At 38.4% G+C, this 25,968-nt stretch overlaps 1 protein-coding gene across 1 annotated transcript; it reads right to left on the minus strand.

Annotated features, from left to right (window-relative positions):
- Positions 1 to 23,170: 23,170 nt before the first annotated feature.
- Positions 23,171 to 25,532, minus strand: PRMT6 (protein arginine methyltransferase 6). Its single transcript, XM_004777503.3, has one exon. The coding sequence runs from the start codon at positions 25,474 to 25,476 to the stop codon at positions 24,349 to 24,351; it is 1,128 nt and encodes a 375-aa protein (XP_004777560.1). The 5' UTR covers positions 25,477 to 25,532; the 3' UTR covers positions 23,171 to 24,348.
- Positions 25,533 to 25,968: the final 436 nt, after the last annotated feature.

Genomic DNA, 25,968 nt, shown 5'->3' on the forward strand with positions numbered 1-25,968 from the left:
TAGGTATTCCATAAATAATTGCTGATTGAATAATTATATGGCCAGAATAATGTAAAAAAGAAAAACTTTGTAAATTTTGTGTATTTTTAGTATAGCTTTGGGCTGAGAATTTTTTTTTTTAAGATTTTATTTATTTCAGACAGAGAGCAAGAGCGGTAGGGTGAGGGGCAAAGGAAGAAGCAGACTCTCCACCAAGCAGGCATCCTTATGGGGCATGATCCAAGTTCCCCAGGATCAGGGATCGCTACAACCTGAGCTGACCTAAGCCAAAGGCAAATGCTTGATTTATGGACTGTGCCACCCAGGTGCCCCTAGGTTGAGAATTTGGTTTTGTTTTTTAAAGATGTTATTTATTTATTTATTTATTTATTTATTTATTTTTATCAGAGAGAGAGAGAGAGCACACAAGCAAGCAGAGCGTCAGGCAGAGGCAGAGAGAGAAGCAGGCTCCCCACTGTTCAAGGAGTCCGATGTCGGACTTGATCCCAGGACCCAGGGATCATGACCTGAGCCAAAGGCAGCGGCTTAACCAACTGAGCCACCCAGGTGTCCCAAGGATTTCTTAATGATAGTAGAATACTAACCTCTTTGATTTTTTTTTTTTTTTTTTGGTGCATTATTTGCTAATTTCACTTGTAATATTTTAAAACCACAGAATCGATAGAGACTCTGTAATAGTTTCTTATGGCTAATATAACAAATCACCATCAGCTTAGGGGTTAAAAACAACACAAAGGTATCTTACAGTTCTGGGATTCTGAAGTGTAGAACAGGTTTCACTGGGCTGAAATAAAGGTGTCAGCAGAGGGTCATGTTTTTCCAGAAACCCTAGGGGAGTCTCCATTTTCTTGCCTTTGTAAGCTCCTAAAGGCTGCCTGCATACTTTCTTTGCCTCTTCCTTCTATCTTCACAGCCAGCAATGGCTGACTGGGTACTTCTCATGTCACACTGATACTTTTCTGCCCTCTTCATCCACGTTTAAGGTCTTATGTGATCACTTGGGCTTGCCTGGGTAACCTGGGATAGTTTTCCCACCTCAGTGTCAGCTGATTAGCAACCTTAATTCCATCTGCAACCTTAATTCATTTTTACCTTGTCACCTGACATATTGACAAGATTCAAGGGATTAGGATGTGGGTATCTTTGCAGTGCCATTATTCTACTTACTACAGATACTAAATACTGGGATTGAAATTCTTGTTCTGTAGTCATTAAAGGTTAAATTCTGTAATAGCACCTTGTCCTTCATTGGCTCATCCATTCAATCTGAAACTTTTTTTACCAAATCGGAGAGGCTTGAGTCAGAGTTGGATTTCAATCCCAGCTCTGCTGTATCTTCTAGTTTTGTGACCTTGGGCAAGACAACTAGACTTTCTCAGTGTCATTCTTGAGTCTGCAGAATAGCAATGTGTGTTGCAAGAGTTTTGTGAGAAATAAAGAAATATGAGTTGAGGAAATATATATAATTTATAGACCCATTAAAATATTGATTTATTCTTACTGTTAGGAGAGAATAGAAAGAATGAAAGAGAAGCTAAACCTCTTGGTCCTTGCTTCGCTTTCCCCAGTGGTAAGTTAAAGCTATTTTAAAGATCTACCTGACGCCATCTTGAAATGTTCATTTGGGAAGGAGATGAGACTGCTCAGGAAGGGGAGGGATAGAAGTGAGCTTCTGAAAGGATAGAGGTGACCAGATTCTGAGCCTAAGAGGACATAGGTATTGCTGGGCCGGAAAAGGAGTTTTGTTTTCCATTTGTACCAACACACTAGGGCCAGGGAGAACCTCAAATAGTGATGGCAGCCTGTGTACTAATGGAAGTAAGGACTTTTAACACAGATTCCCATGGTCCCACCTGGCACAGAAGTAAAACATATTCATGCTGTGAAAAGGACCACAGAGATCTGGACAAGGATAGGCAGAGTGGGTCTCACAGACTTCAGAATTCTTGAATCATGGGGGAGGGGATATGGATTGAGAATTTTTCATTTCAGAAAATAAGGATATTTGTTATTTCTTCTATTACTAAGTTTCTGAATATATGAGACACTAAAAGAAATACCAATTTCTCAATTAAGTTTCAGTCTATGTAATCTAATTCAATTCTTTCCAAACACTACTATGCTAAATACAAAATAATAAAGTTTCTGATTCCTTTGTATATTTTTCACTTCAGTGTCCTTCATATATAAAGCTTCTTAAAAACCAAATGGCAATAGATGTTGGATTTTTACTCTTCATGAAATTAGTCAAGTAGTTTTCTCTTTTTATTTGAAATCTTTACTCCTATTCCTGGCATTTGCTAATTCTAGTGTACTATTTACTATAAAATGCAAAAGCAACATATTTGAAAGGCTCACTCAATATGAGGAAGAATGTATTTGAATGACTCGAAGGACACTTATTCTATTTAACCAACGTGTGTATGCATTTTGATATTATTTTATTTTAATTTTTAAAATGTACATTACTTATCCAGCCAATTGGAACTATTCTAGTATGCTTTTATTTATGAATGCTTTTAAAATTCCAAATGGCTCATAATAGCATTTCTGAAACTACTAGAGTTGATGCTATAAGTGAATATTAAGGCTCATAACCCAAATGAAAAGCTGTTACTGCAGACCACTCAAGTCATTTTCTAGAGCATAATATCTCAGCAATTTTAAAGACGTTTATTCAAAATACCCAGAAATATTAGTCAATGTGATGACAATCCGTTTGCAAACTTCCATTGTTAAAATCATTCTTGAACCATCCTACTGGAAAAGCTCAACCAAACTCAAAAGCATTCATTAGCATTACAATAAACAAACACTGACTACAGTAATAAAAATGCCATAAGAATTTTAATAGCTAAGAAAGCGATCTTCTAAATAAAAAAACCTCAACACTCTAGATACATAGCTAGATTATTCTATAAAATGGGAGGAGGTATAAATCTCTTCTATGGGCTCCAGAAAGACCGTCATATGGTTAATATGGGTCACGTGGTTTACCACTGGCACAGTTTTTGGAGTCTCATACTCTTCCCTGGTTTTGTTCTATGTAGTAAATTTCGTGTTCATTAATATGTATATTCTGTGGACCATCTTATTCTATTTGTAGGAGAGTGCATGATTTTTTTTGTCTGAAATTGCATTTTTTCTAGTAATTCTTAAAAATCTGTTTCAGAGAAATGTGTATATAACCTTCACTCTGAATCCCATTTAGAGAACTAAAACGTCTAAAGCAGAAGCTCTTAATCAGTGAGTCTCAAACTGGGGACATTTTTGACCCCAGGGGACATTGGTCATGTGTGGAGACAATTTTGTGTGTCAAAATTGTATTGAGGGTGTACTTCTGGGACCTAAAGGTAGAGCCAGAAATGGTGCTGAATACCCTACAATACATAGGACAGCCCCCACAACAAAGAATTAATCAGCCAAGGATATGTGGATAGTGACAAGCCTGAGAAACCTTCCCTCTTGCCTCCTTCTGATTTTCCTCCATTCTTTCCTCCCTCCCTTTCTTCTTTCCTTCCTTCCTTCCATCCTCCCTCCCTTTCCTTTCCTTTCCTTTCTTTCTTTTTCATTCCTCCCTCCCCCTTCTTCTCTTCAATACCTCTCTTTCTTTCATAATGGCAAAAAAAAGTCCAGCAGGAATGGAGAGCCAACGGCATCTCTCTCTCCTTCAACCCTGCAGCGAACAATGCCATCCTTTTGCCTTGCTCCAGTCTTCTCAGAGCTCAAGTGTCCCATCCAGAGCTCAGGCACTCTTGCCAGAATATCATAACCTGGCCGCATCGTAATAGATGGAGATGGAAAGATAAATTGCTTCTGTTAGAAAGGACACAGAGGAAGCAGATAACAAAAAGGTACTGCAGGGCACATCCTGAGAAACCATTTGAAAAGAAATGTTTATTTATGAGGGTTCCAGAGAAAATGCCATTTATTGCGTCTTTTGATTTTGCACAGATATAGCAGAATAAGAACATTCAATCTATTTTAATGTGGGAAATTAACACTTTTATTCTTCCTCCTTTCTTTGCTATCCTGGGACTGTTTCAGATAATTTGTATTTATATTTCTAATGATTTCAGGTCTTATTTTATCATGCTGGAGGTCATATTTTAGTGGACCACCAATGTCTGTTACTAAAGGAGAAGATTCTTTGAATGGCGATTCTGGTGGTGGGAGCAGAATACACAGGGCATGAACACAGGAAGAACTTTGGAGATGAAAAATGGGTTTGTGTTTCTGGAAATTAAGTAGTTTATAGATGAGGTGCCTAAAGCTTAGAAAGCAAGTCCAGTAAAATTTTCAGAGTGAGAAGGGAAGAATTTGATGGGTGGATGTAACAGAAAACCACTGAACAAGATGTTGACTAGGGCTTGGTTTCAGTTCATCCTGTGCTTATCTTCTAATCAAGAAGAGCATCTTGGGGCTAGCCCCACGCCCCCAAGGACTCCGTGCGTTGAATCTCCTAAAGCTCTAAAGAAAATCATTTTTGGCACATCCACTTTCCCTTTGAGTTCCCAGCAAGAGTAATGGTCACCCATGACACAAATATTTATGTGGTCTTGCCACCCTCTGTGCGCACACACAGGTTAGAGGACACCTGGGAACCCAAAGAGAGAGGTCCTGAGCTGGATTCTTGAAGGCAAAGTCAAGTCAAGAATTTTTTTTTTTTTGAAAGGATATTTTAAACAGGACTTGAAACAGAAACAAACACTTCTGGGACAAAAAGTGGCATAAACACAAATACTGATTTTTCTTTTAAATGGTGGTTATTTTGCAAAAAATGGTGAATAAATCAGAACTCGTAGTGATTCTATTGGCAGTAACTAGAAAATTATTTCAGTCAATTAAGAATTACTTATCTTATATGGAGAGGAAATAAGATTTTGGCCTCAGATGCCCCTGAGTGCCAACAGATGAAATAACTTTAGGACACGTCATAAAACAATAAAATAAAACAAAAATAATAATAATAAAAGCAGGAATATGAAGCAATTAAATATTTCTAGAAGAAAAACATTTTTTATTCCTTTGTAGGGGAAAACAACAGTTATATAAATTAAGCATTTCAACAAATATCATCATAGTACCCCAAGCAAATGCTTTCCACAGCATTTTCCAGATGTTATCTGTGAACATTGGGGCAATTCTTGCATATTCAGTTCATGTTTTTCCTAAGATGAGCCTACATGCACACTATGGTCTTTGCAGTTTTGTGGTAAAAACGCCTGTTACAAAAATATGGACTCGCTTCTGCAAAGGCACGTCTGTATAAAAGTTGTCAATAACTATTCATCAATATGTTTTACTGGCCAGTTTTTTTCCAGCATATGCAGTTCCTGTAATTTGTTTTAATAATGCTGGTTTAAAATAGCTATGATTCCAGTCAGTTCACATTAACAGTAAACAAACAGACGGCTCACCAAAATATGGATTTTCTTTTTCAATAACCCAAATTTATCACATAGCCTACTTTTATAAATATGAACACCTATAAAAATTAGCTTTTTTGATGGTTATTTTTGTGTGTGAACCTGGCTGGGCCATAGTGGCCTGATATTTGGTTAAATATTATTTTAGGGGCTTTCTGTGAAGGTGTTGTTTGATGAGATTACCTTCCATATGTAGGCGGGCCTCATTCAATCAGATGAAGGCCTTACTAGAACAAAAACTGATCTACCACCAGCAAGAAGGAATTCTACCAGTGACCTGACTTTTTGGACTTGAGCTGCAACACTTCCATGAGTCTCCAACCTGCCAGCTTTACCTCATCAGATTTTAGACTCTCCATAATGATCCAACTCCTCAAAATAAGCCACACTCTCTCCCCATCTCTCCATAGATAGACAGACTGACAGATAGGTAGGTAGATAGCCAGACATAGAGAGAGAAATACAAATAGTTTCCTCTCCAGGTTAGTGGCCCTACCTTTCTGTTTACTCAGTCAGTGACCTTGATATTTTGGACTTCTGAAAAGCACCGTAAACCTATTTTTTGCCAAAGGCACAACACTCTCTGATAAAGTCAGAGGATCTGTAGTCCAATTATTTGTATTAAAGTGACCAGTTTCTTTTCTTTTCTTTTTTATCCCTTTAACTGTCTTGTTAAAAAAAATCACTGCCAATCTCCCTTGGGTCCTTAACTGGCTTAATTCCCTACTCAAACATCTAAACTCATATACAGCATAATATATAACATTATAATATACAGACATTATATAGACTCTTACGTAATAGTCCTAGAATTCAGAAATGTTCGATAATTTAAAATTAATCAGTATTTATTGAGTACCTAGTACATTTGAGAAACTATTAACTAATGAGGGACATACCAAAATAAAATCAGAATAAGCATCAAACTTCAGTTAGGAACTGTGTAGTTGCATGGATCAGTATGGAACTAGTTATATCAAGAAGTATAGGAGGGAAGCTACCACTGGGAGGGGATGACTGCTGATTATCCAGTTTAGAGTTAAGTATGAAACATGTAGTTACAGTTTCGTTTTGTTTTCCTTGAATGGAAAGAATGTTGAACAGTTCTTTCTGTTGCACTGAAAAATCAGTGAGTTAGAAATTCATGATCAAGACAAACCATAAGAGATTCTTAATCTTACAAAACCAAGGGTTGCTGGGGTGAGGGGGTAGGGAGAGGGTGGTTGGGTTATGGACATTGGGGAGGGTAGGTGCTATGGGGAGTGCTATGAAGTGTGTAAACCTGGCGATTCACAGACCTGTTCCTCTGGGGCTAATAATACATTATATGCTAACAAAAAAATAAAAGAAATGCATGATCATCACCAGCAAAACAACAGGAACAAAACTGTTAAGTTCAATGGTATCTGTCATTTTTTATTTTAAAAATAAGACCTACTGAATGAACCTTACAGTTTTGGGGCCCAGGTTTCTATTTCAGTTGATCAGTGATTGATACTTCTGCCTTCTAACAAAGTTCCAGATGCCTTAAACATGGTAGACCTTTAATTCGTGTTTGTTCAATTGCAGTGAGCTTTGCTGGAAGTGAATTCAGAAGACAGAGTGGAAGGTGTTGGATCTCCTAAATGCTCCATTTAGCTTTTTTTTTTTTTTTTTTTTTTTTTTTTTACGCTTACCCATACAGATTTTGTGGCCTAAGAATTAAACTGAAAGTCAAAGAAACCTGATAGATCTGGGGATAGTACTTTTCCATATCTCTGCTTTACTTTTTCAGAAAAATGAGAATAGTAAACTTTGTCTCTCCTAAAGGAAAATTTTAAGGATAAATTTTTAAAAATCTATGGGCTTTGCATTATTCAGAGGCAAAATATTAATGTTGTGTTTGTGGTGCACAGGCAACCAAGGTAGACCACATCCAGAATCCAGATATAATCAGGTGTTATTAAAAGAAAATTGGTAAAGAAGATCAACATGTAGTTGATATTAAGTACTTCTAGAAATAATCCTCCCTATAACTTAGGGGATAGTCTTGAATCAAGTTATTTTCTGGATCAAGTAAAAAAAATTCTAGATTACTTCTGTGAATCTAACCAAAATGTTTCTTGAAAAATGAAACTTAATTGATAGTATTTTAATAAACGATCCTATTATGCTTTCCCAGTAAAGTCACCGACCCCCCACCCCCGCACCAGATAACTATTTCATACCTCTCCTTCCTTTCAAAGGGAATAGACCGAGACCCATATCCACGTTCATGGCAAAACTGTGGTTTTGCATTGAAAGATACTTCCAAAGGTTTATACCTCTCAAAACAAAATTCAAGCACACTAACTCTTCATTGCTGCTACTTACAATCTTAAGTCTTAAATCTCAGGACAGGGGTGGAGGATTTTAGTCCAGGGACAATATACTTCTGCTCTTCTGATGTTTGTTTGAGAATTTGAATCTAAGCAGTCTTGAGGTTTCAGCCATTATATCCTGTGCTTACGGCTTGAGAGATGATGGGCAAAATATTATTTTGTCTGGAAAGCAAGACTGTTGAAATGACTGTTCTATTTTAATTGGGATAAAGCAGCTACTTTTATGGGGCTCTGGGGTGTTAACTGATGTCACTACTTAGGGACAAATGCTCATTTAGGGCAACAGAAGGAGTTTGTCATTTTTACATACTTTGAAGTCTACTCCTTCACAACTCATTAAAAGATGTTGAACATTTAAATCCTTACTGCACAATGAATTTCAAGCAGCTAGCATAACTCCCAGTGCATCACCGCAAAAGAAACCTTTTCTTCTAATCAATTTGTTTATTATGTTTGACTATAAGTGAATTATCACTCCAAAATAATGTGTTTATAAAAATCACATATATGGCACTGACCTCCCAATCAGTCTCATCACAAAGGGATGATCTTTTTACCTCCCCAACTCCATTTTTTTGGTAGCAGGCACACTGGTTCGTTAAAAGGAATTTCTCATTGGAATACCTGGGTGGCTTCACTGGTTAAGCAACTGACTCTTGGTTTAGGCTCAGGTCATGATCTCAGGATGGTGAGACCAAGCCTCGTGTTGCCCAGAGTGGATCCTGTTTAAGACTCTTTTCCTCTGTCCCTCCCCTTGCTAAAATAATAATAATAATAAATAATAATAGTAATAATAATAAAATAAAAGTTAAAATTAAAAGGAATTTTACAGTATCTCCCTTGGTGGAACAGTTCTCCAAACTTCCCTCGCCAGCCTAGTCCCTAACTCTACTTGTAGCTCTCAGAACTGCAGAAATAGAGCTTTCAAAGCAGATATGCTTCATGCCAGCTCTGCAGACTGACCTGCCAGCCTCTGTAGTGCCCATCTTTCCTGCTTTCCCTTTTTTTACGCCGAGAAAAGTGCTCTGCTGCCAGGAAAGTCCTCCTCTTTTACTGTAGAAGCTCTCCGTTATTTTGCCCAAGATATCCTTCCATTCTTTACCCCTTCTTTCTCTTTCATTATTAACCCTTCCCTTTCTACCAGATCATTTCTAACAATAATCAAGCCTATTCTCTTATCTCCTGTCCTGAGAAAAGGAAAACACCTCTTCCTTGACCCATGGTGTCCTCTAGTTTTCACACATCTTCACTCTTCTTCACAGTGAAGTCTTGCAAATGCGTTGCCTTCCTTCACTGGATCCATTTCATTCCTCAAGCCACTGCAGTTAGGTTCGAACTGCTCTTGTATAACTTTGGGGTACTTGGGTGGCACAGTCAGTTGAACGACAACTCTTGGTTTCTGCTGAGGTCTGATCTCAGGGTCATGAAATCAAGCCTAAGGTAGGCTCCATGTTCAGTGTGAGCTGGCTTGGGTTTCTCTCTCCCTCTCCCCCTACCCCTCCCCTCCATGCTCTCTCTTTCTCTCTCTCAAATAAAAAAAATATGAATTACTAACTATATATTTTTTAAGGATTTATTTATTTGAGACAGAGAGCAAGTGCAAGCCGGGGGAGGGGCAGAGGGATAAGGAGAGGGAGAGAATCTCAAGCAGATTCCCCACTGAATCTGGAGCCCCAAGGGAAGCTTGATTCCAGGACTCTGAGATCATGACTCAAGCCCAAATCATGAGTCAGAAGCTTAAACAACTGAGACACCCAGGTGCCTCACTAACTTTATTTTTTAGGCCAAATGTAAAGCATACTTGTTTCTCTTGCTTTACCCCTTTGCTGCATTCAACACAGTTTATTCTTATGTCTTCTTGGCTTTCTGGGAGCAGAACTTGCCTAGCTTTCTGGACTCTTCATTCTCAAGTCAGTTGGGATGTCCCATCCTCTAAATTTGGATGTCCTCAGAAGGAACCGTTGCTTGGTTTTAGGTCCTATCTGCATGTTGATGACTCTCAAATTTCATCTCAGTTCTCTCTTCTGACCTCGACATTCTAACTCTCCATCTGACATCCTCCCTAGTATACCTAAGAGGTACTTCAAATATATTAGACCTTGAGGCAAGGTGAATGATGGCTCCACAAAGATGTCTATGCCTTAATCCTCAGAACTGTGAATATGTTAACTTACATGGCAAAAGAGACTTTGCAAGTATTGCTAAATTAAGAAACTTGTCCTGGATTAGTATCCTGATAGGCCCACCGTAATCAAAAGGGCAAGAGAGAATCAAGATGGTCAAAGCCAGAGAAGGCAAAGTAACCAGGGAAGCAGAGTGGGGAAAGAGGATGGGATGTGAGGTCACAAGCCAAGGAATGAGAACAGCCTCTTGAAACTGGAGAAGGCAAGGAAACAGATTGTTCCTTGGCAGCTCCAGAGGGAACCAGCCCTGCTGATGTTTTGACTTTAGTTCAGTGAGACTGATTTTGGAGTTCTGACCTTCAGAATTATAATAAATGTGAGTTGCTTTATGCTACTGAGTATGTGGTAATTACCTGCAGCATCAGTAGAAAACAGGTCTCAATATGTGAAATTGGGTTTCTAATCCATCCCCAACCTATGCTTCTGTAGCCTAATGTGTTCAGGAAATTGAACCATTATCTAGGCAGTTGCTCAAACTAGCAACCAAGAAATCACCCTTGATACCTCTTTTTCCTTCACCTTCTTCTTCAATTGTTAACAATTCCTATTAATTTAAAATATATCTCAATTATGTATATTTCTCTCCCTCCCTTTCCACCGTGACCACCTTTGCTAAGTCATTATTATTTCTTTTCTATAGGACTTAAATGATCTTCTAAAAATGATTTCTCTTGGCAAATTTCTCATATATGTAAAATAAAGAAAATAGTTTAAAGAACTACTGTAATAGTCTGCTCTAACAGTCACCAGCATGTGTTGCTCTTCATCCTTCATCACCCCTCCCTTTTTTTTTTTTTCCTCCTGGACTTTTTAAAGCAAATCCCATAGATCACTAATCTCATCCACAAGTATTTTTATTATGTATCTCTGGTACAAACATTTAAAAAAAATTTCATTGCCATTTTCATACCTAAAGAATTAATGATAATTTCTTCATTTTTGGTATGTCCATATTTGAATTTCCCTCATTGCCTCAAATATGAGTATTACAAATGATTTCTTTGTATCAGACCCAATTAGGTCCTCGTATTGCACTTAGTTGTTATATCTTTTAAGAGTCTTATTCTATAACAAACCATCCCCCCCATCTCCACCTTATATACACCATTGATTTGTGGGAGGAATTAGGCTGTTGTTTTTCTGTAGAATTCTCACATTTTGGATTTGGCTGCTTGCTTCTTAGTGGTGTTGTTTAACTTATTCCTCCATTCCCTGTATTTCCCATAAATCTTGAGGCCTGAGGGAGAGAGGGAGAGGAGGAAGGAAGGAAGGTAGGAAAGAAGGAAGGAAGGAAAGAAAAAGAAATTCTCCACTCACCACTCCCCTCCTGGTTTTAGCAACTATGGGTGATCATTCCGAAGACCCATTCTTTCATTGTGGGTTGTGAAAGGGTGATATTCTCATGCTATTATTCACCACTTTATTTGCTGGGATTCTGTAAATAACTTTCTATCATTGACTGTTTATCCTGACATGCAAATAAGAAGGCTACTGCGATGCGCTCGGCCTGCGTTTTCATTGCCATGGACGAAGGTGATGGCAGGGATGATAGGAATAACTGGTTTCAAAATATATTTTGGCAGTAAAAGCCTCCGTATTTGCAACCGGTCAGATGTGATGAAGAAGTAACATGAGTAACAACGGACCTCTTATTTTTGTGGCTTAATTAACTAACTGGTGGGTGGAGATGCCTCACACGGAAATGGAAAAGCTTGGTGGAAACCAGCAATGGGAGAAGAGAATAGGAGACATCGTTGAAAAAAAGAAAAAGGGGGGGGGCTTCATACTTGTTTGTTACAATAACTTTTTAGAGGAAAGGAGTTCCCCAAACAAGAAATGATTTTGCTAAAATTTTAGAAACAGGAAAATCGTTCGGCAAGTGTTCAACCACTTTCGTGTCTGAAATCCCATAGCAGCCTGGTCACGTGAACGTGCTGACTGCAGCGACGTCGGTCCAGGTTATTACAGCAGGGTTTTCTTCCTTCTGAAAGTTAAGGGTCTGTCAGTATTTCCATTATAAACTCCAATTTTCAGCGGTTTATAACTTGGCTATTTTAAAATCACATCAGGCTGAAACTTGCAAGTAATAAAACATTTTTAAAAAACAGATTTAGTGCATTTTTGTCAAGATCTAGTTAAAATATTGCCTATTTTTTTATGAGATAAAGTGACTTACAGTGAATATATTGTGAAAAATGTTTAATTAAAGACACTTTAAAGTTTCTGGAAATAATTACACTTTATAATGACGTCACATTTCATATGTATAGAATAGATACAGATGAACTGCAAACATTATACTGAAGCAATTTTAATGATAATTATTTAATTATAATTTTTTCTAATTATAGCAGAAGCTGGTATATGCATTGTTTTGGATGACTTTCTTTCCACTAAAACTTGCAGATTGGTTAAGTTTTTTTAGGAACATGTTCAATTTTATTCTATAAATAGATGCTTTATTATTTTGCCAGACAGAACTTACTCTCAGAGTTATTGTTCAATTAAAAATATACAGTCTTTTGTTTGGGATGCAGTATTTTGATATTCTTTTAGTAATAGAATTCTTTTAGTAATAGAATTTTCTAATATATGGATGCCGAGTTCATCTAAGGCCTTTTGTATAATCAGTTAAACCAGGAATTCTGCCTTAAACTACAAAAACACTCTGTTTCCTGAGGAACAGGAAGAAACACACTGAGTGTTACAGAATAAAAACTATCAAATACTATATGCTGGATAAGGTAGAGCATGTAAAGAGCAATCAGAAATGTGCCCTGCCCTTATAGGACAATAAAACTAATCTAGAGTTGACCCACTCCAGCCCCAAACAGTAAAGCAAGTAAAATATAATGTGAGATTGTGAAGAGATTCTTTCCATTGGGGAGATGAGGAAATAGCAGGAGGGTAGAGTTTAAGCAGTTCTTAAAGGCTGGACAGGAAAGGAAAGGGGAGAAGATGCGCATTCTATCAGACAAATGTGGCCACACACATGAAGAAAAGGAGCTAAAGAATTGGATGATGTTTATTGGGATAATAACACCGTGTTTCTCAGGAACTGAATCACATTTTCCCAGTAGATGCTGCCTTTTGGTCTGTTTCAAGCATTTCTAAAAAGTGTGTGTGTATGTACATGTATGTGCATAAATGTGTGTGTCTATGTGCATAAATGTGTGTGTCTATGTGCATAGTTAACTAACAGGGTAAATCAGAACAATGCAAAATGGACTCCACAAAGTAAGTTCCTTGATGAGCAAATTCAATCTGAGAGAGAAACTTTCACTTTTAGGGGAAGTTTGCTCATGGATTCTTTCTTGTGGTGACAGAAATATTTCAATCTAATATGAAGAACACTGATACCATAAAAATGCAAATTTTTAATATTTTTAAACAGTTTATCATTTAGGGCAAAATTGCTCATATTTAAGATGTGTCTATATAGTCTCTCTCTCTCTCTCTCTCTCTCTATATATATATATATATATATGTTTTTTTTTTTTAAGAGAAAGAGTGCAAACCTGTGAGAGGGGAGGGGTAAATGGAGAAGGAAGAAGGAGAGAGACAGAATCTTAAGCAGGCTACACATCCAACATGGAGTCCAGCTTGGGGATTGACCTCAGGACCCTGAGATCATGACCTGGGCTGAAATCAAAAGTAGGATACTTAACCACCCAAGCCATCCAGGTGCCTCGTGGCATTGTAGACATAACCCAAATGACTCAGAACATAAAAAATATTTGCCTTACTTAAAAAAAAATTATTTATTTTTGAGAAGAGAGATAGAGAGAGTATGCACAAGCAGGGGCAGAGGTAGGGAGAGGGAGATGCAGGCTTGCCACTGAGCAGGGAGCTCAATGTGGGGCTCTATCCCAAGACCCTGTGATTAACTGAGCCAAAGGTAAACATTTAACCAACTGAGCCACCCAGGCACCCTATTTGTCCCATTTTGTTTGGAGAATTTCATGCTTGGTTATAATAGCATTGGTGCAGAAATAAGGTCCCTATGATGTCTTTGTCCATAGCATTTAAAGATAAATTAAGCACTGCGGCTGACAATGAATGAAGAACACACAGGTCTATGATTCCTTCAGTGGCTTTTGAGAAATTCTGTGGGATCTCATCCATTCAGGCCTCGTGGGGAAGAGAAGACGGACAGACACCTATTTGTCAGAGGATAACTGGAGAGAAATCTGAGTAAACTGGTTGTCAAAATATAACTTTGAAAAAAAGATTTCATCGACCTTAATAAATTATACCTTGGTTTCATTTTTATCCTTTGTTATAGTTTTTGGTCTTCCTCTTTTGTTCATAGAAATCCCCAAAAAGAAACCAATCATTTTGAAAATCTTATCAACACTTTTGTTTTTTTATGCCTTTCAAAATTTTATTTCTAAAGATCTAACCCAGTCATCTTTGATAAGATTTATTGTGTGCTCAGGGAATATTGGTAGACACCCTAGGCTCACTGGCTGTAAACTCACTAGGATTATTCTAGTGTTGGCAAGCCCAGTCATTTGCACTGTCCATCTGTGATATTTTCAGCATGCCAGGTATCACTGAAATTTCCATCTATAGACTTTGATTGAAAAAAACTAAGCACTTGTTTTTCAAATCTTTGTCCTTGTCTAGAATACCTCCCTTGTCTTCTTATAGAAATTCCATTTGGTTCACAAGGCCCATTTACTTAACAAATAATTTATTGAATACCTAATTTGTGCCAGATAATGTTTTAGGCAATGGATAGATAGCTGTGAATGATGGAGACAAGATTCCTATACGCACAAATCTTACATTATGAGAAGGACACTAAAGAAGTAAATAACTGAATTTTAAATCACAAAGGGAAAATGCTACCTGTGGTGAAGAGGATTATTTTCATTATGGTAGTCAAGGAAATGTCAGTCTGATGTGACATTTAAGCAGAGAACTGAAAGAAGGGGAGAAAGAGTGAAATATATAGTCTAAGGAAAGGATGTTCCAAACGGAGAGTATGTGAGCTGGAGTCTTGACATACATGAGAATCAGAAAGATCCAGTTCCATGCCTCCATTTTCAATGAGAAGCTCTGATTTCCCAATCTTGCAATGACCAAACTGTTATTATCATACTTGTCTGTGTGATTCATTCCACACTGAACCTATAATGTGTTACAATACTCATTGCCTTTGAAAAATTGAGATGCTTGCTCTCCTCTTAAGACTCAGTCAGCTATCCAGAACTTCTCAAACTCAACACAAACAAAACAGATAATCATGTCAAAAAAATGAGCAGAAGACATGAACAGACACTTCTCCAATGAAGACATGCAAATGGCTATCAGACACATGAAAAAATTATCATCATCACTAGCCATCATGGAGATTCAAATTAAAACCAAATTGAGATACAACATTACACCAGTTAGAATGGCCAAAATTAGCAAGACAGGAAACAACGTGTATTGGAGAGGATGTGGAGAAAGGGGAATCCTCTTACAATGTTGGTGGGAATGCAAGTTGGTGCAGCCACTTTGGTGAACAGGGTGGAGATTCCTTAAGAAATTAAAAATAGAGCTTCCCTATGACCCTGCAATTGCACTCCTGGGTATTTACCCCAAAGATACAGATGTAGTGAAAAGAAGGGCCATCTGTACCCCAATGTTTATAGCAGCAAATGGCCACGGTCGCCAAACTGTGGAAAGAACCAAGATGCCCTTCAATGGACGAATGGATAAGGAAGATGTGGTCTATATTCACTACGGAGTGTTATGCCTCCATCAGAAAGGATGAATACCCAACTTTTGTATCAACATGAACGGGACTGGAAGAGATTATGTTGAGTGAAATAAGTCAAGCAGAGAGAGTCAAGTATCCTATGGTTTCACTTATTTGTGAAGCATAACAAATAACACGGAAGACATGGAGAGATGGAGAGAAGAAGGGAGTTGAGGGAAATTGGAAGGGGAGATGAACCATGAGAGACTATGGACTTTCAAAAACAATGTGAGGGTTTTGAAGGGTGGAGGGTGGGAGGTTCGGGGAGCCAGGTGGTGGGTTTTATGGAGGGCATGTATTGCATGGAGCACTGGGTGTGGTGCATAAACAACGAATTCTGTTACACTGAAAAGAAATTAAAAAAAAAAAAAAAGACTCAGTCAGCCCAGGACTTTGTCCTGTGTTTCTTGATATGCCAATACCAAACATAGTATTCTCATGCAACAACCAATCAATATAGACCCATGATCAGAATCTGATGTAATGATTTGTGCTATTGTCAAGTCTTCAAGAAACATATTAACTCTTTACTAAAGATAGAGTTGTGTAGAGGATTGAAGTTCTGGCTATTTAAAAAATATATTTAATAAATATATATTGGTTTTGAAAAAACAAGCAAAACCTAAAAATATGCTGTTTAGGGATATATACATGTATGGTAAAATTATGCATATAATTATATACATAACATTATTTATATAAACCAGTTTGATTATGTTGGGTTTGAGATGCCTGTTATATCTAAGTATAGATGACAATTAAGAAGTTGTACATATGAATCTGAAATGCAGGAGAGATGTCAAGTGTAACAATATAAATTCAGGAATCATCAGCATATGAATGGTATACAATTTATAGTAATGGACTGGATAAGCTGAGCTTACCTAGTGAGAGAATAGAAAAAGAGAAAGGTAAATAAAATTTGTAGTAGTAAAGAATTGCAAACCACTGTTTATCAATAGAAAATTCATTTGATTAATTATGGATTATGTATACCATACATTTTCATATTGCTATTAATAAGTTATAGATACATACATTGACTTCAGGGGACATTTAGTGTATGTATTTTAACCCCCACAAAACAGTTTTCAGAGTAACATGTATAATATGTCTACATATTTATTTTTTTATTTTAGTTTTTTAAAGATTTTATTTATTTGACAGAGATTGTCTGCATATTTAAGAAAAACTTACATAAATGGGTATATAAGAAGATGTAATAGAAAGATACATTCTAAACTGTGGGGAATAGGAGATTAACTTCTTCCTTCTACACATTTATTATATTTATACTTTTACTCATGAAGCTTTTAGAAGACTAAGGAAAAAGGGACATAAACAAAACCGAGTGTCTGTAACTACTTAACTACTTAGAATGTAAAAGAATCTCCGGAAGGATATTTATGATAGTAGCCACATCCTACTAGTGCTCCATTATTCCCTGTGTATTACTTTTCATCCTTCTTGTATATCTGCTCTCCCCGTACTTTTAACTTTTCTTCACTGGTAATCCTGAGCTGGGGGACTGTCTTTAGGCTGTGAAAACTGCCATGCCCACCCAGAAGAGCTGGGACATGCCTAGAAATTTACATGTCCCTAGAGGCAGGCATTAACCAATGTCTGAGAGGTGAGAAGGTATGAATGTCCCAGATATCTTGCTCCCTCACTGGGGACATTCTGGGATGTGATTTGCACCGTCTCCAGAGCATCTCTGTAGGACTGAGTCAAAGTTCCCTTTCTTAGAATTTGGTTTAATAACACACTCTAGACTCATCTCCTTCTCTTACTAATTCTGCTTCCCAGCTGCCCTTCTGGCTTCTTCTGGGAACACTTTTTGATAAACACTTTAATATGTATTCTTGTCTCAACGTCTGCTTATGGGGATCTTGGCCTAAGACAATGACCTACACATTTTAAGTGACTATAGATGAAATCTTAACTACTGAGAGCCCAGGCATCATAGATGGGATAGTGTACTAGGTTAGATGTTGGGAATTTAGGAGATGTGTCCCAAGCTCTGTCGCTTTTTCTCCATGTGGTCTTAGGCAATTCACCAAACTCTATGCCTTTGTTTTCTCATCTGTATGATGGGATTGATAACAGAACTACTTCAGAAAGCTATTTCAAAGAGTAAGTAAGATAAAGTACTTAAAATGCATATAGCACATTAGGCACTCAATAATGGTTTAAAAATTAATGAGAATGCTTTACATAAGTATCAGGACTCTATGTATGCTGAGGCATGTCTAACAAAAGGAGGGGTTTACTTTAAGTGAAATTATAATAGATATGGAGCTTTCCTAGATGAAAGAACATTATTTTATTATGTATAACTGATGTGAGGTAAACAAAGTTAATACATCATTGATTTTAATGAGATTTTGCACAGTTTGATTAATATACCATTATTGCATGAAAACATTCTACATGCTGAGAAGTAGTAGCTGGTGCATTTGAATATCATTTGGTATAATATATATAAAGTATCATTTCAGCATATGCTGTTTTCACTGTATGTCTCTATGCATGCATTATTATCTGGTATAAAATAAATCAGATAATGAATCAAAAAAAGAAAAATGATATCTCCCTGACAACTATATCACATATTTTAGCATTGAACAATATATCATTTTGATGTCTTCAGTAACATCATTATGGGACTGGTGCAATGACCACATCGTTTATTGGTCTAGTTTTACTTTTAAGAACCTTAACTGATTGCTTAGAATAATTCAGCTGTTCTCTTATCTATTTAAGTACTTACTATGCTGAAGCCAATTTTTCTTGGGCCTAGTACCATGGAATTACTTTATATGTGAACCAATTTTATAATAATGTCTGGGCTCTATAAAATCTCCCTGGGGTTCAAGCAAAGCTAGCTAATACTAAATTGTATTTATTGCAAACAACACATTTCCTGTTAGTTTCAAATTTTATTTTGTATTAAAATCCCCTTGTAATTGCTGTCATTCTCTTTATGTTTTTCCTTAATCTGACTAAAGTAAACTCTCAGTTATTCAGGGATGGTGTAATCTGTAGATTTTCCAAATCCTCTCTTTTTAATTGTCTTTTACTGTACATTCTTAACAATTTAAATGTTTCCTATTCTTATAACTAACGAGATGATAAATGATAGTAGAGTGAGAAGTTCACATTACAATAAGCAGTTTGTTATTTTTATAGAAATTCCTGGTAAAGAGTGTAATTCCAATGGATGCATAAAATGAATGTTTTAACCATTTGTGGATCTTAATCCATTCTCCACCACCATTTATAATTTAAAGTTAGAATTCTACACTTTGTTCTTAAATATGATAATTTTATCAAGAGCAAAACTGCAAGAGGTTTCTTGTTTGTTTGTTTTTAGAGGTCTACTGTCATCCTATTCCATGCCACCCATTATTAAACTGCACATAGCTTGAGATAATGGAAGTTGGAGGCTTTGTTCACAAATTTGAAAGAATTAAGGAGTTCTGAAATAGAACAGTCTGAACAGTTCTGAAATAGAACAGTTTAGAAATTAAGCTGAAATGAGAGGTTAAGGACAAATATCAAAATAAGCAGTAGTTTGTAACCAATCAAAATACTCTTAGTTATGTTCTGAGCCCATTACTTCAGAAAAAATTTTACCCTAAGGATTTGGAGATGTGGGCAAAATGTGTGTATGGGGATTTTAATCTTCACTTAATGTTTTCTCTCACTAACTTTGTATCTCTTTGGCTGACCCTAAGATATCTTTTAGGTTGCCCTTGGACTCTGGAGAAACACCCCCATCCCCAATTCCACTATCTAACCATCTTCTGAACACTCAGCTATTTTCCTTTCACTCTATACTCCTCAGGATTTCTATCTCCTTTCCTGTTGATCTTTTCTGGTGACCAAAATAATACAATAAGTAGATTCATAATGAAGGATGGTTATGGCCACCTGTAAACATCCCCATCTCCATCCCATTTTCCTTTTAAGAAAATTTGCATTAAAGAGAAAGAGCTGTAAACCCAGTGGAGCTTTGCTTTCCTTTAATTTCTGGAAGTTGAAAAAAGGATAGCACGTTCTGGTGTCATGCATGTTTCTGTAAACAAATAAATTCAAATGATATTGATAAATAAAGGAACAATGTCAGAACATAACATGGATATTGGTTGGTTTATGCATACTACCAGGCAACAGCCACCGAACAGAAAGTACACTGACCCACTTGAATGGAACTAGTCAAAAAGAAATGTATCACACCCTATGTTCTTTGTCTTGGAAGTATTGGCCACATCTTCTAGGTCTTGAATGTTTATTAAACCTCCACTCCATTTTTGTACATTTTGCTTTGTCTCAGGAACTCTTCCTTTTGCTCTTTTGTCAAGCTGTCTTATTTAATGCAGTGTTTATTAGAATTAACATCTTTTAAAAATTCCTACTATTTTTTATTGGTATTCATCGTACTCCTGGTTAAAGTTTTGGTTGTCCACCCAATGAATTTTCTGTTACTTTTTGTGCACAATATCGCCGAATGTGATATGACTTTCACAAATGTGTACATCGTGTGATCCCAAGAATGCTTGTTAAGCACTTGAAAAAGCATGGGGAGGATTAACGTCCATCCCACCTTCTTTTTCATGCAGGGCACAGCCTGGAGAAAGAAGGAATGTTTTCCTTCCTCACAGCTCTCTATTTTAAAATGTCTGTTTTAAGTGATTTTTATTTATTTATTTTAAAAAAGATTTTATTTGACTGAGAGAAAGAGAAAAAGAGAGCGCAAGCAGGAGGAGGGGAAGAGAGAGAGGGAGAAGCAGACTTCTTCTGGAGCAGGGAGGAGCAGGGAGCCTGACATGGGGCTCTCAACCCCAGGACCCTGGGATCATGACCTCAACTGAAAGATGCTTAACCTGCTAAGTCATCCAGATACCCCATATAAGTGATTGTTTTTAAACAGGTAGCTACTTGATCAACTGAAATATTCATCAGTCTTTATTCCAAGTTATTATTAGAAATAATATTGAGTAATCATCAAAGCTGCCAAAGAAGCACAATTCCAGTGTTACTGGTCATGTCTTTTTATTAAAATTTTGTTTTTAGTGAAGTCCAGATTTTTTGTTTCAAATGTCTTATCCTACAGGCATATAGAACATTTTGAGATATAGTCTCATTAATTATCTTCCTCCTTACTATCACATTTTTCTCTGAGGATCTCATAATCTTTGTGATGATAAGTTAACACTTTCGCACTTTGGAGGAATTTTAAGGTTAGATTCTCACCCTTGCTCCAGCAGAGGTGAGATTTAGTTGAATGTCTTTCTAGGCTAAAGAATGTATGCAAACTACTGATGCAGATAAATTTATTCTCCTATTGTATCACAATTGAGGGTAGCATTTGCTTATCATAGGACTTAATTGTTAGATAGCTGTTTATTAAATTAAATGAGTGAACACTTGTTCCATTGAATGCCACTACCTATAGCCAAAATGGCAGAGTTCATCTACTTCTCTTTGCTACTGCAGTGAGCATTGTGTTCTGGGGGCCTCAGAAAGAATGCCACACTTGATTAGCCCTGTTGAGGCAATGGGTACGTGGTGTATTTTATGAGTACCTAGTAATGTCAATTTTGAGATCTTGAAGGGTGGCTCTTTGAGACCTATGAGATATAACTCCTTTGAAATTTTTTTAAACTAAAAGGTTGGGGATAGGAATTAAGATACTTGTGTTCAGCTGTCAAGAATTAGTTACATAACCTTAGGGAAATCCTTCAATATCTGTGTCAGTCTTCTTTCCAGTATGTAAAGTGAAGGTAAATTACCTGCTGTTCTTAACACCTACATCCCAAGCATCCCAAGCATCCCATTACTGTTGATGTATTTTCCTTTTTGGTTTATCCTATGAACATACCTACTTGGAAGCAAAAACCATGTTTTATTGGTTTGTATCCTAAGTGCTTATCACAATGACTGTTTTCTGGTATACTCAATAAAATGTCCACAGGTCCAGTGAATTAATGTAAATATTTGGAAAGTTTCACAATGCTAAATAAATGTAAGATGTCTGAAGAAAGCAGGTAGTACTTCATTATGTTTTTCCCTCCTTAGGGCTGACAGTTCTTCCTGTGGTCCAAATGACCCAGGCAATCAGTACCAGCTCACACAGATAATGGACAGTGTCCGCTTATTGGAGCATGTCATGCTCTCATCCTTCTGGAAGTGTTGTCACTTCAAAGGGTTTGGATCATCTGGTGTCCAGTCATACACAGCTGTGCTGATACTGCCAAATAAACCTGCAAGAAAATCAGAATGTTGAATATTTATTCTGTAGCACATTTTACACGTGGCCAAATGCTTCAGGTTTGCATAGTAGTTTTCTGTAATTACAATAGTTAGGAATCACTGAGATTTTATTGTGTACCAGGCACTATGTGTTCACAGTATTAACTACACATATTAACTATATTCCCGGCATTACATGTATTACATATCTATGGAGCAGGTATGATTGTTATACTGTTTGCATGAGAGCACTGGAAAAACGCAGAGGTTAAGTATTTTGCCCAAGGTCACAAGGTTTTAGTGGTGGAGCCTAGATTCCATCAGGATCTATCTGGCTTAAGTCCAGCTTTTAGCTATATGCTATGCTGTCTCTTGACTCACTGCTTTAGCAGCTATATTTTTGTAACTCATTTTTCTTTTGGGAAATAGTAACAAGAATATTAAAGCTCACTTTGCCTAAATATGAAATAGTTTTTGCTTCTATAGTTCCTCTAAGTTTTAACTGGTGCTATTTTTGCATGCTTATACTGATAACAAGAGCTCTATAATACGCACATTGTAATAAAAGGTATTTTTTAAAAAATGTGATTGAGGGGAATGCTTTTGTCTGCCCACACAGCAAAGGGATTCTTATAGGAAGTTAAAAAATATCAGAAATCTACCCAAAACCATACACTAAAATTCTAAATAAATAAATGTTCATCTTATATAGTTGACCCTAAAAAAAAAGAGGACCTATTTTATACCTCCAGCTTAAATCAGGGCTACCTTACTATGACTGCACCATTTATATAGACTGTTAACTATCAAAATGGTGACAACAGTTGCTGTTATTGCTTGGATCTTATAAAGTCATTGATTTTTTGTTTCCCTTCATAATGGAAGATCTCATGTTAACACTAAACTTTAGCAAATTGGTTATAATACTTTGGTATTTTTAATACACAATGAATAAAGGAGAAAACTCATTACAGTAAACGAAACTAAGTTGGATCACTTCAAATACCACTTTTTCACACCTGTTTTCTATTAGGATACAAAAGCTACCAGTATGAAGAGAAAACATACATTAAGCATAAATTACCCTGAAGCTATATTCTGAAGGGTTGTAACACTTTTCTTAAGAACTGGCAATATTCAAAAGGCAAAAGCATTGTAAGTCACAGTACACAAGACTTCTTACTTCATCTATAAAAATAGAATGCCAACGTTTTATTTGCCACAGGGATAAGGAGGGAAACATCCATGAAATAAATTTGATAACATGACTCACACTTCATTACAAATGATTTTCCGAAATTCACAACTTTCACATTTGGCTGAGCTAAAAAGAAGGAAAAAAAAAAAAAAAAACCCACTAAAAAAGGAAATTTCACTTGATGTAAGTAGGCCAGATCACATGATCTCTCTAAATGAGTTTAAATGAGTGCACTTCTCTAGTTGGGAAAAATAATTTAGAGTGCCTAAACAATTTACCCAATATGATGAACAAACTCTTGGGTTGGGTTCAGAAAACCTTCTATCAGCTGGTTTAATAAAAATCACACAAAACTATTATGTAACATAAAAAGTTCTTGGTTAAATCTTAATAGTAAAGACAAGAATAAAAAAAAAAAAACCCGCATACTACTTCACTTTCAGATGTTTTTCTCCTAAATGTACCTTTTACATTTGGGGGTTACGCTGCACAATTATATATAGCCTATTTTATTCAGTGGAGAAACATGTTCAACTTTAGCACCCTATGATAGTAAGTGTAAGAACAGGGTTATTCAAAACTGCTTCCTCACTTTTCTCCCTCTCATTACCAGACGCGAAGTTTATTTAAAAAACAACGAGGAAGACTGAAGTCTAGAGGCACCTAGGGAAGGAGGGAATTTAGAGAATAATAGAATATGGCTCTGGAGAGATACTTAAGTCTTACTGGAAATTTATGGAATCTAACTATAAACCCCTTTACCCTCTCCCTGGCTTCAGATTTAGGTGTGAGGTGTCAGGGATGTGCATGAGCCTTCATAAACTGAAATTTTCTTCTAAAGTGTGTTTGCTTTCTACCCGGGGAATAAAAGAAATAGAAATACAAGTGCTTGGTACCACATGCTTTTGAGACTTAAAGAAGCCCATTAATAAACAAGCCGTTTCCATCCTTGGGGGCATCGGGATTCACTTTCTAAATAAATTTCGCCAGGAGAATCTCCTCGAAGGGAGACTGAAGTCATTCTACCTCCCCAGGAGCCATGAGGAAAAAGGGAGACAGAAGATATTGCCCCCTACTTGCACGTGGAATCTCCCTTTCTCCTCCGACCCCCCTCCGCCTCTACCACGCAGGTCTGGCCGCCTCGGAAGGTAGCTGGGAGAAAAGGCAACCCTCAGTCCTCCATGGCAAAGTCTTTGGTCTTTTCCTCCTGGTCTCCCACTTTGTAGCGCAGCAGCACGCGCAGGAGACGGTGGTTATCCCGGGAGGGCAGCAGCGTGATCTCTCCGGAAATGTCCGTATCTTGTTCCACTTGCACAGGCTCGTTCAGGTAGAGGAGTGCCTGCTTCCAGTGCGTGACCGGGTGAAAAGGCGAGGTGGACAGCACCAGGGGTTTCTCCGAGTCCCCTCCGGGGAAGGTCACCTGGAACCAGATGGCAAAGCCATGCATGGGCGCTGAGCCATAGCAACTGAAGCGGAAGCGCCCGCCCACCCCAGCCTCCAGCTCCTGCTCCAGGCCGGTGCGGGCCAGCTCCAGCTGAGCAAAGCACTGCGGCCGGGCCAGCACGTCCTCCCCGGATAAACCCTGCACCACGATCTCCGAGTGGCCCATAAGGCAGCGCGTGGCGAAGCTCTCCAAGCAGCTCATGTCCACACCGTAGAGCTGCTTCACCTGGCTCCAGAAGCCCAGGCGCAACTCAAGCATCTGGTCGCTGATGGGCGCCACGAAGAGCTCGGCGGAAGCCGGCAGGAGAAGACCGCCCTCCTTCAGCCACTTGGTCCGCGCGTAGAGCACAGAGCTCAGCATAGACTCGTGCAAGAGTCCGTAGCCCATCCATTCGCTCACGATGGCATCCACCTGCTCCGGCAACTCCACCGTCTCCACCGGCCCTGGCAGGACGTGCACCCGGTCCTCCAGCCCGTTGAGCCGCACCACCTCCCGGGCCTGTTGCCAGATGGCGCTGGCCTCCACCGCGTACACGCGCCGGGCCCCGGCCTGTACACAGAAGATGCTAAGAATGCCGGTGCCCGCGCCCACGTCCAGCACAGTCTTGCCCCTCAGTCCTGCCCAGTTCCGCAGGATGCCCAAGCGGTAGGCATCAGTCCGGACACGGTCCGCAATCATCTCCTCGTGGACCGATATGTCTGAATAGCACTCATAGTACAGCTGGTCCCGCTCCCTCCTAGCCCTCCGGGGTCGCGGCAGAGCCGCCTCCTGCTCTCCGCCATCTTCCTCTTCCGTTCCCTCCCCTCCTTCGCCGCCGCCCCCCGACTCAAGCTTTCTTTTCTTGGGCAGCGACATCTTGGCGGCTCCGACCGGCTCCCAGCGGGCTTTGCGCGGGTCCGCGCGGGCTCCAGGAGGCGGGGGCTTCTGGGACTTGTAGTGCCTGCTCGTACCTCCCACTTCCTGGGAGGTCGCCGGGCGGGTTCACTGCCGGAAGCCTCTGGACTCTGCTTCTCTAAGGTTTTGGAATCCCTTTCGCACCCACCACACCCAAATTCTGTTTCCTGGTACGTTCCGCCTCTTACCCTTAGCTCTTCAATTCTCTTTTGCTTTCACTGAAGTCCTCTCACTCGCGTGACGGAAAGTCCACGCTTGTCGTGTGTGCTCCACTCCCTGACGTTACTACACCGAACTGTCGGGGCGACCCCCTTCCCAGGTGCCACCTCACCTGGACCGTTACTGCTCCCAGAGCTCTCCAGATGGAGATTTAGAAGTTGCACTGCACGTTTTCTTTGTCTGTTTTCGTGGAGTGCAAAGAAGGTGTAAATACAACAAAGAAAACCCCTGACG

Source organism: Mustela putorius, unplaced genomic scaffold (assembly GCF_011764305.1).
Source record: "Mustela putorius furo isolate JIRA1106 unplaced genomic scaffold, ASM1176430v1.1 tig00000585_pilon_pilon_pilon, whole genome shotgun sequence".
NCBI lineage: Eukaryota > Metazoa > Chordata > Mammalia > Carnivora > Mustelidae > Mustela > Mustela putorius.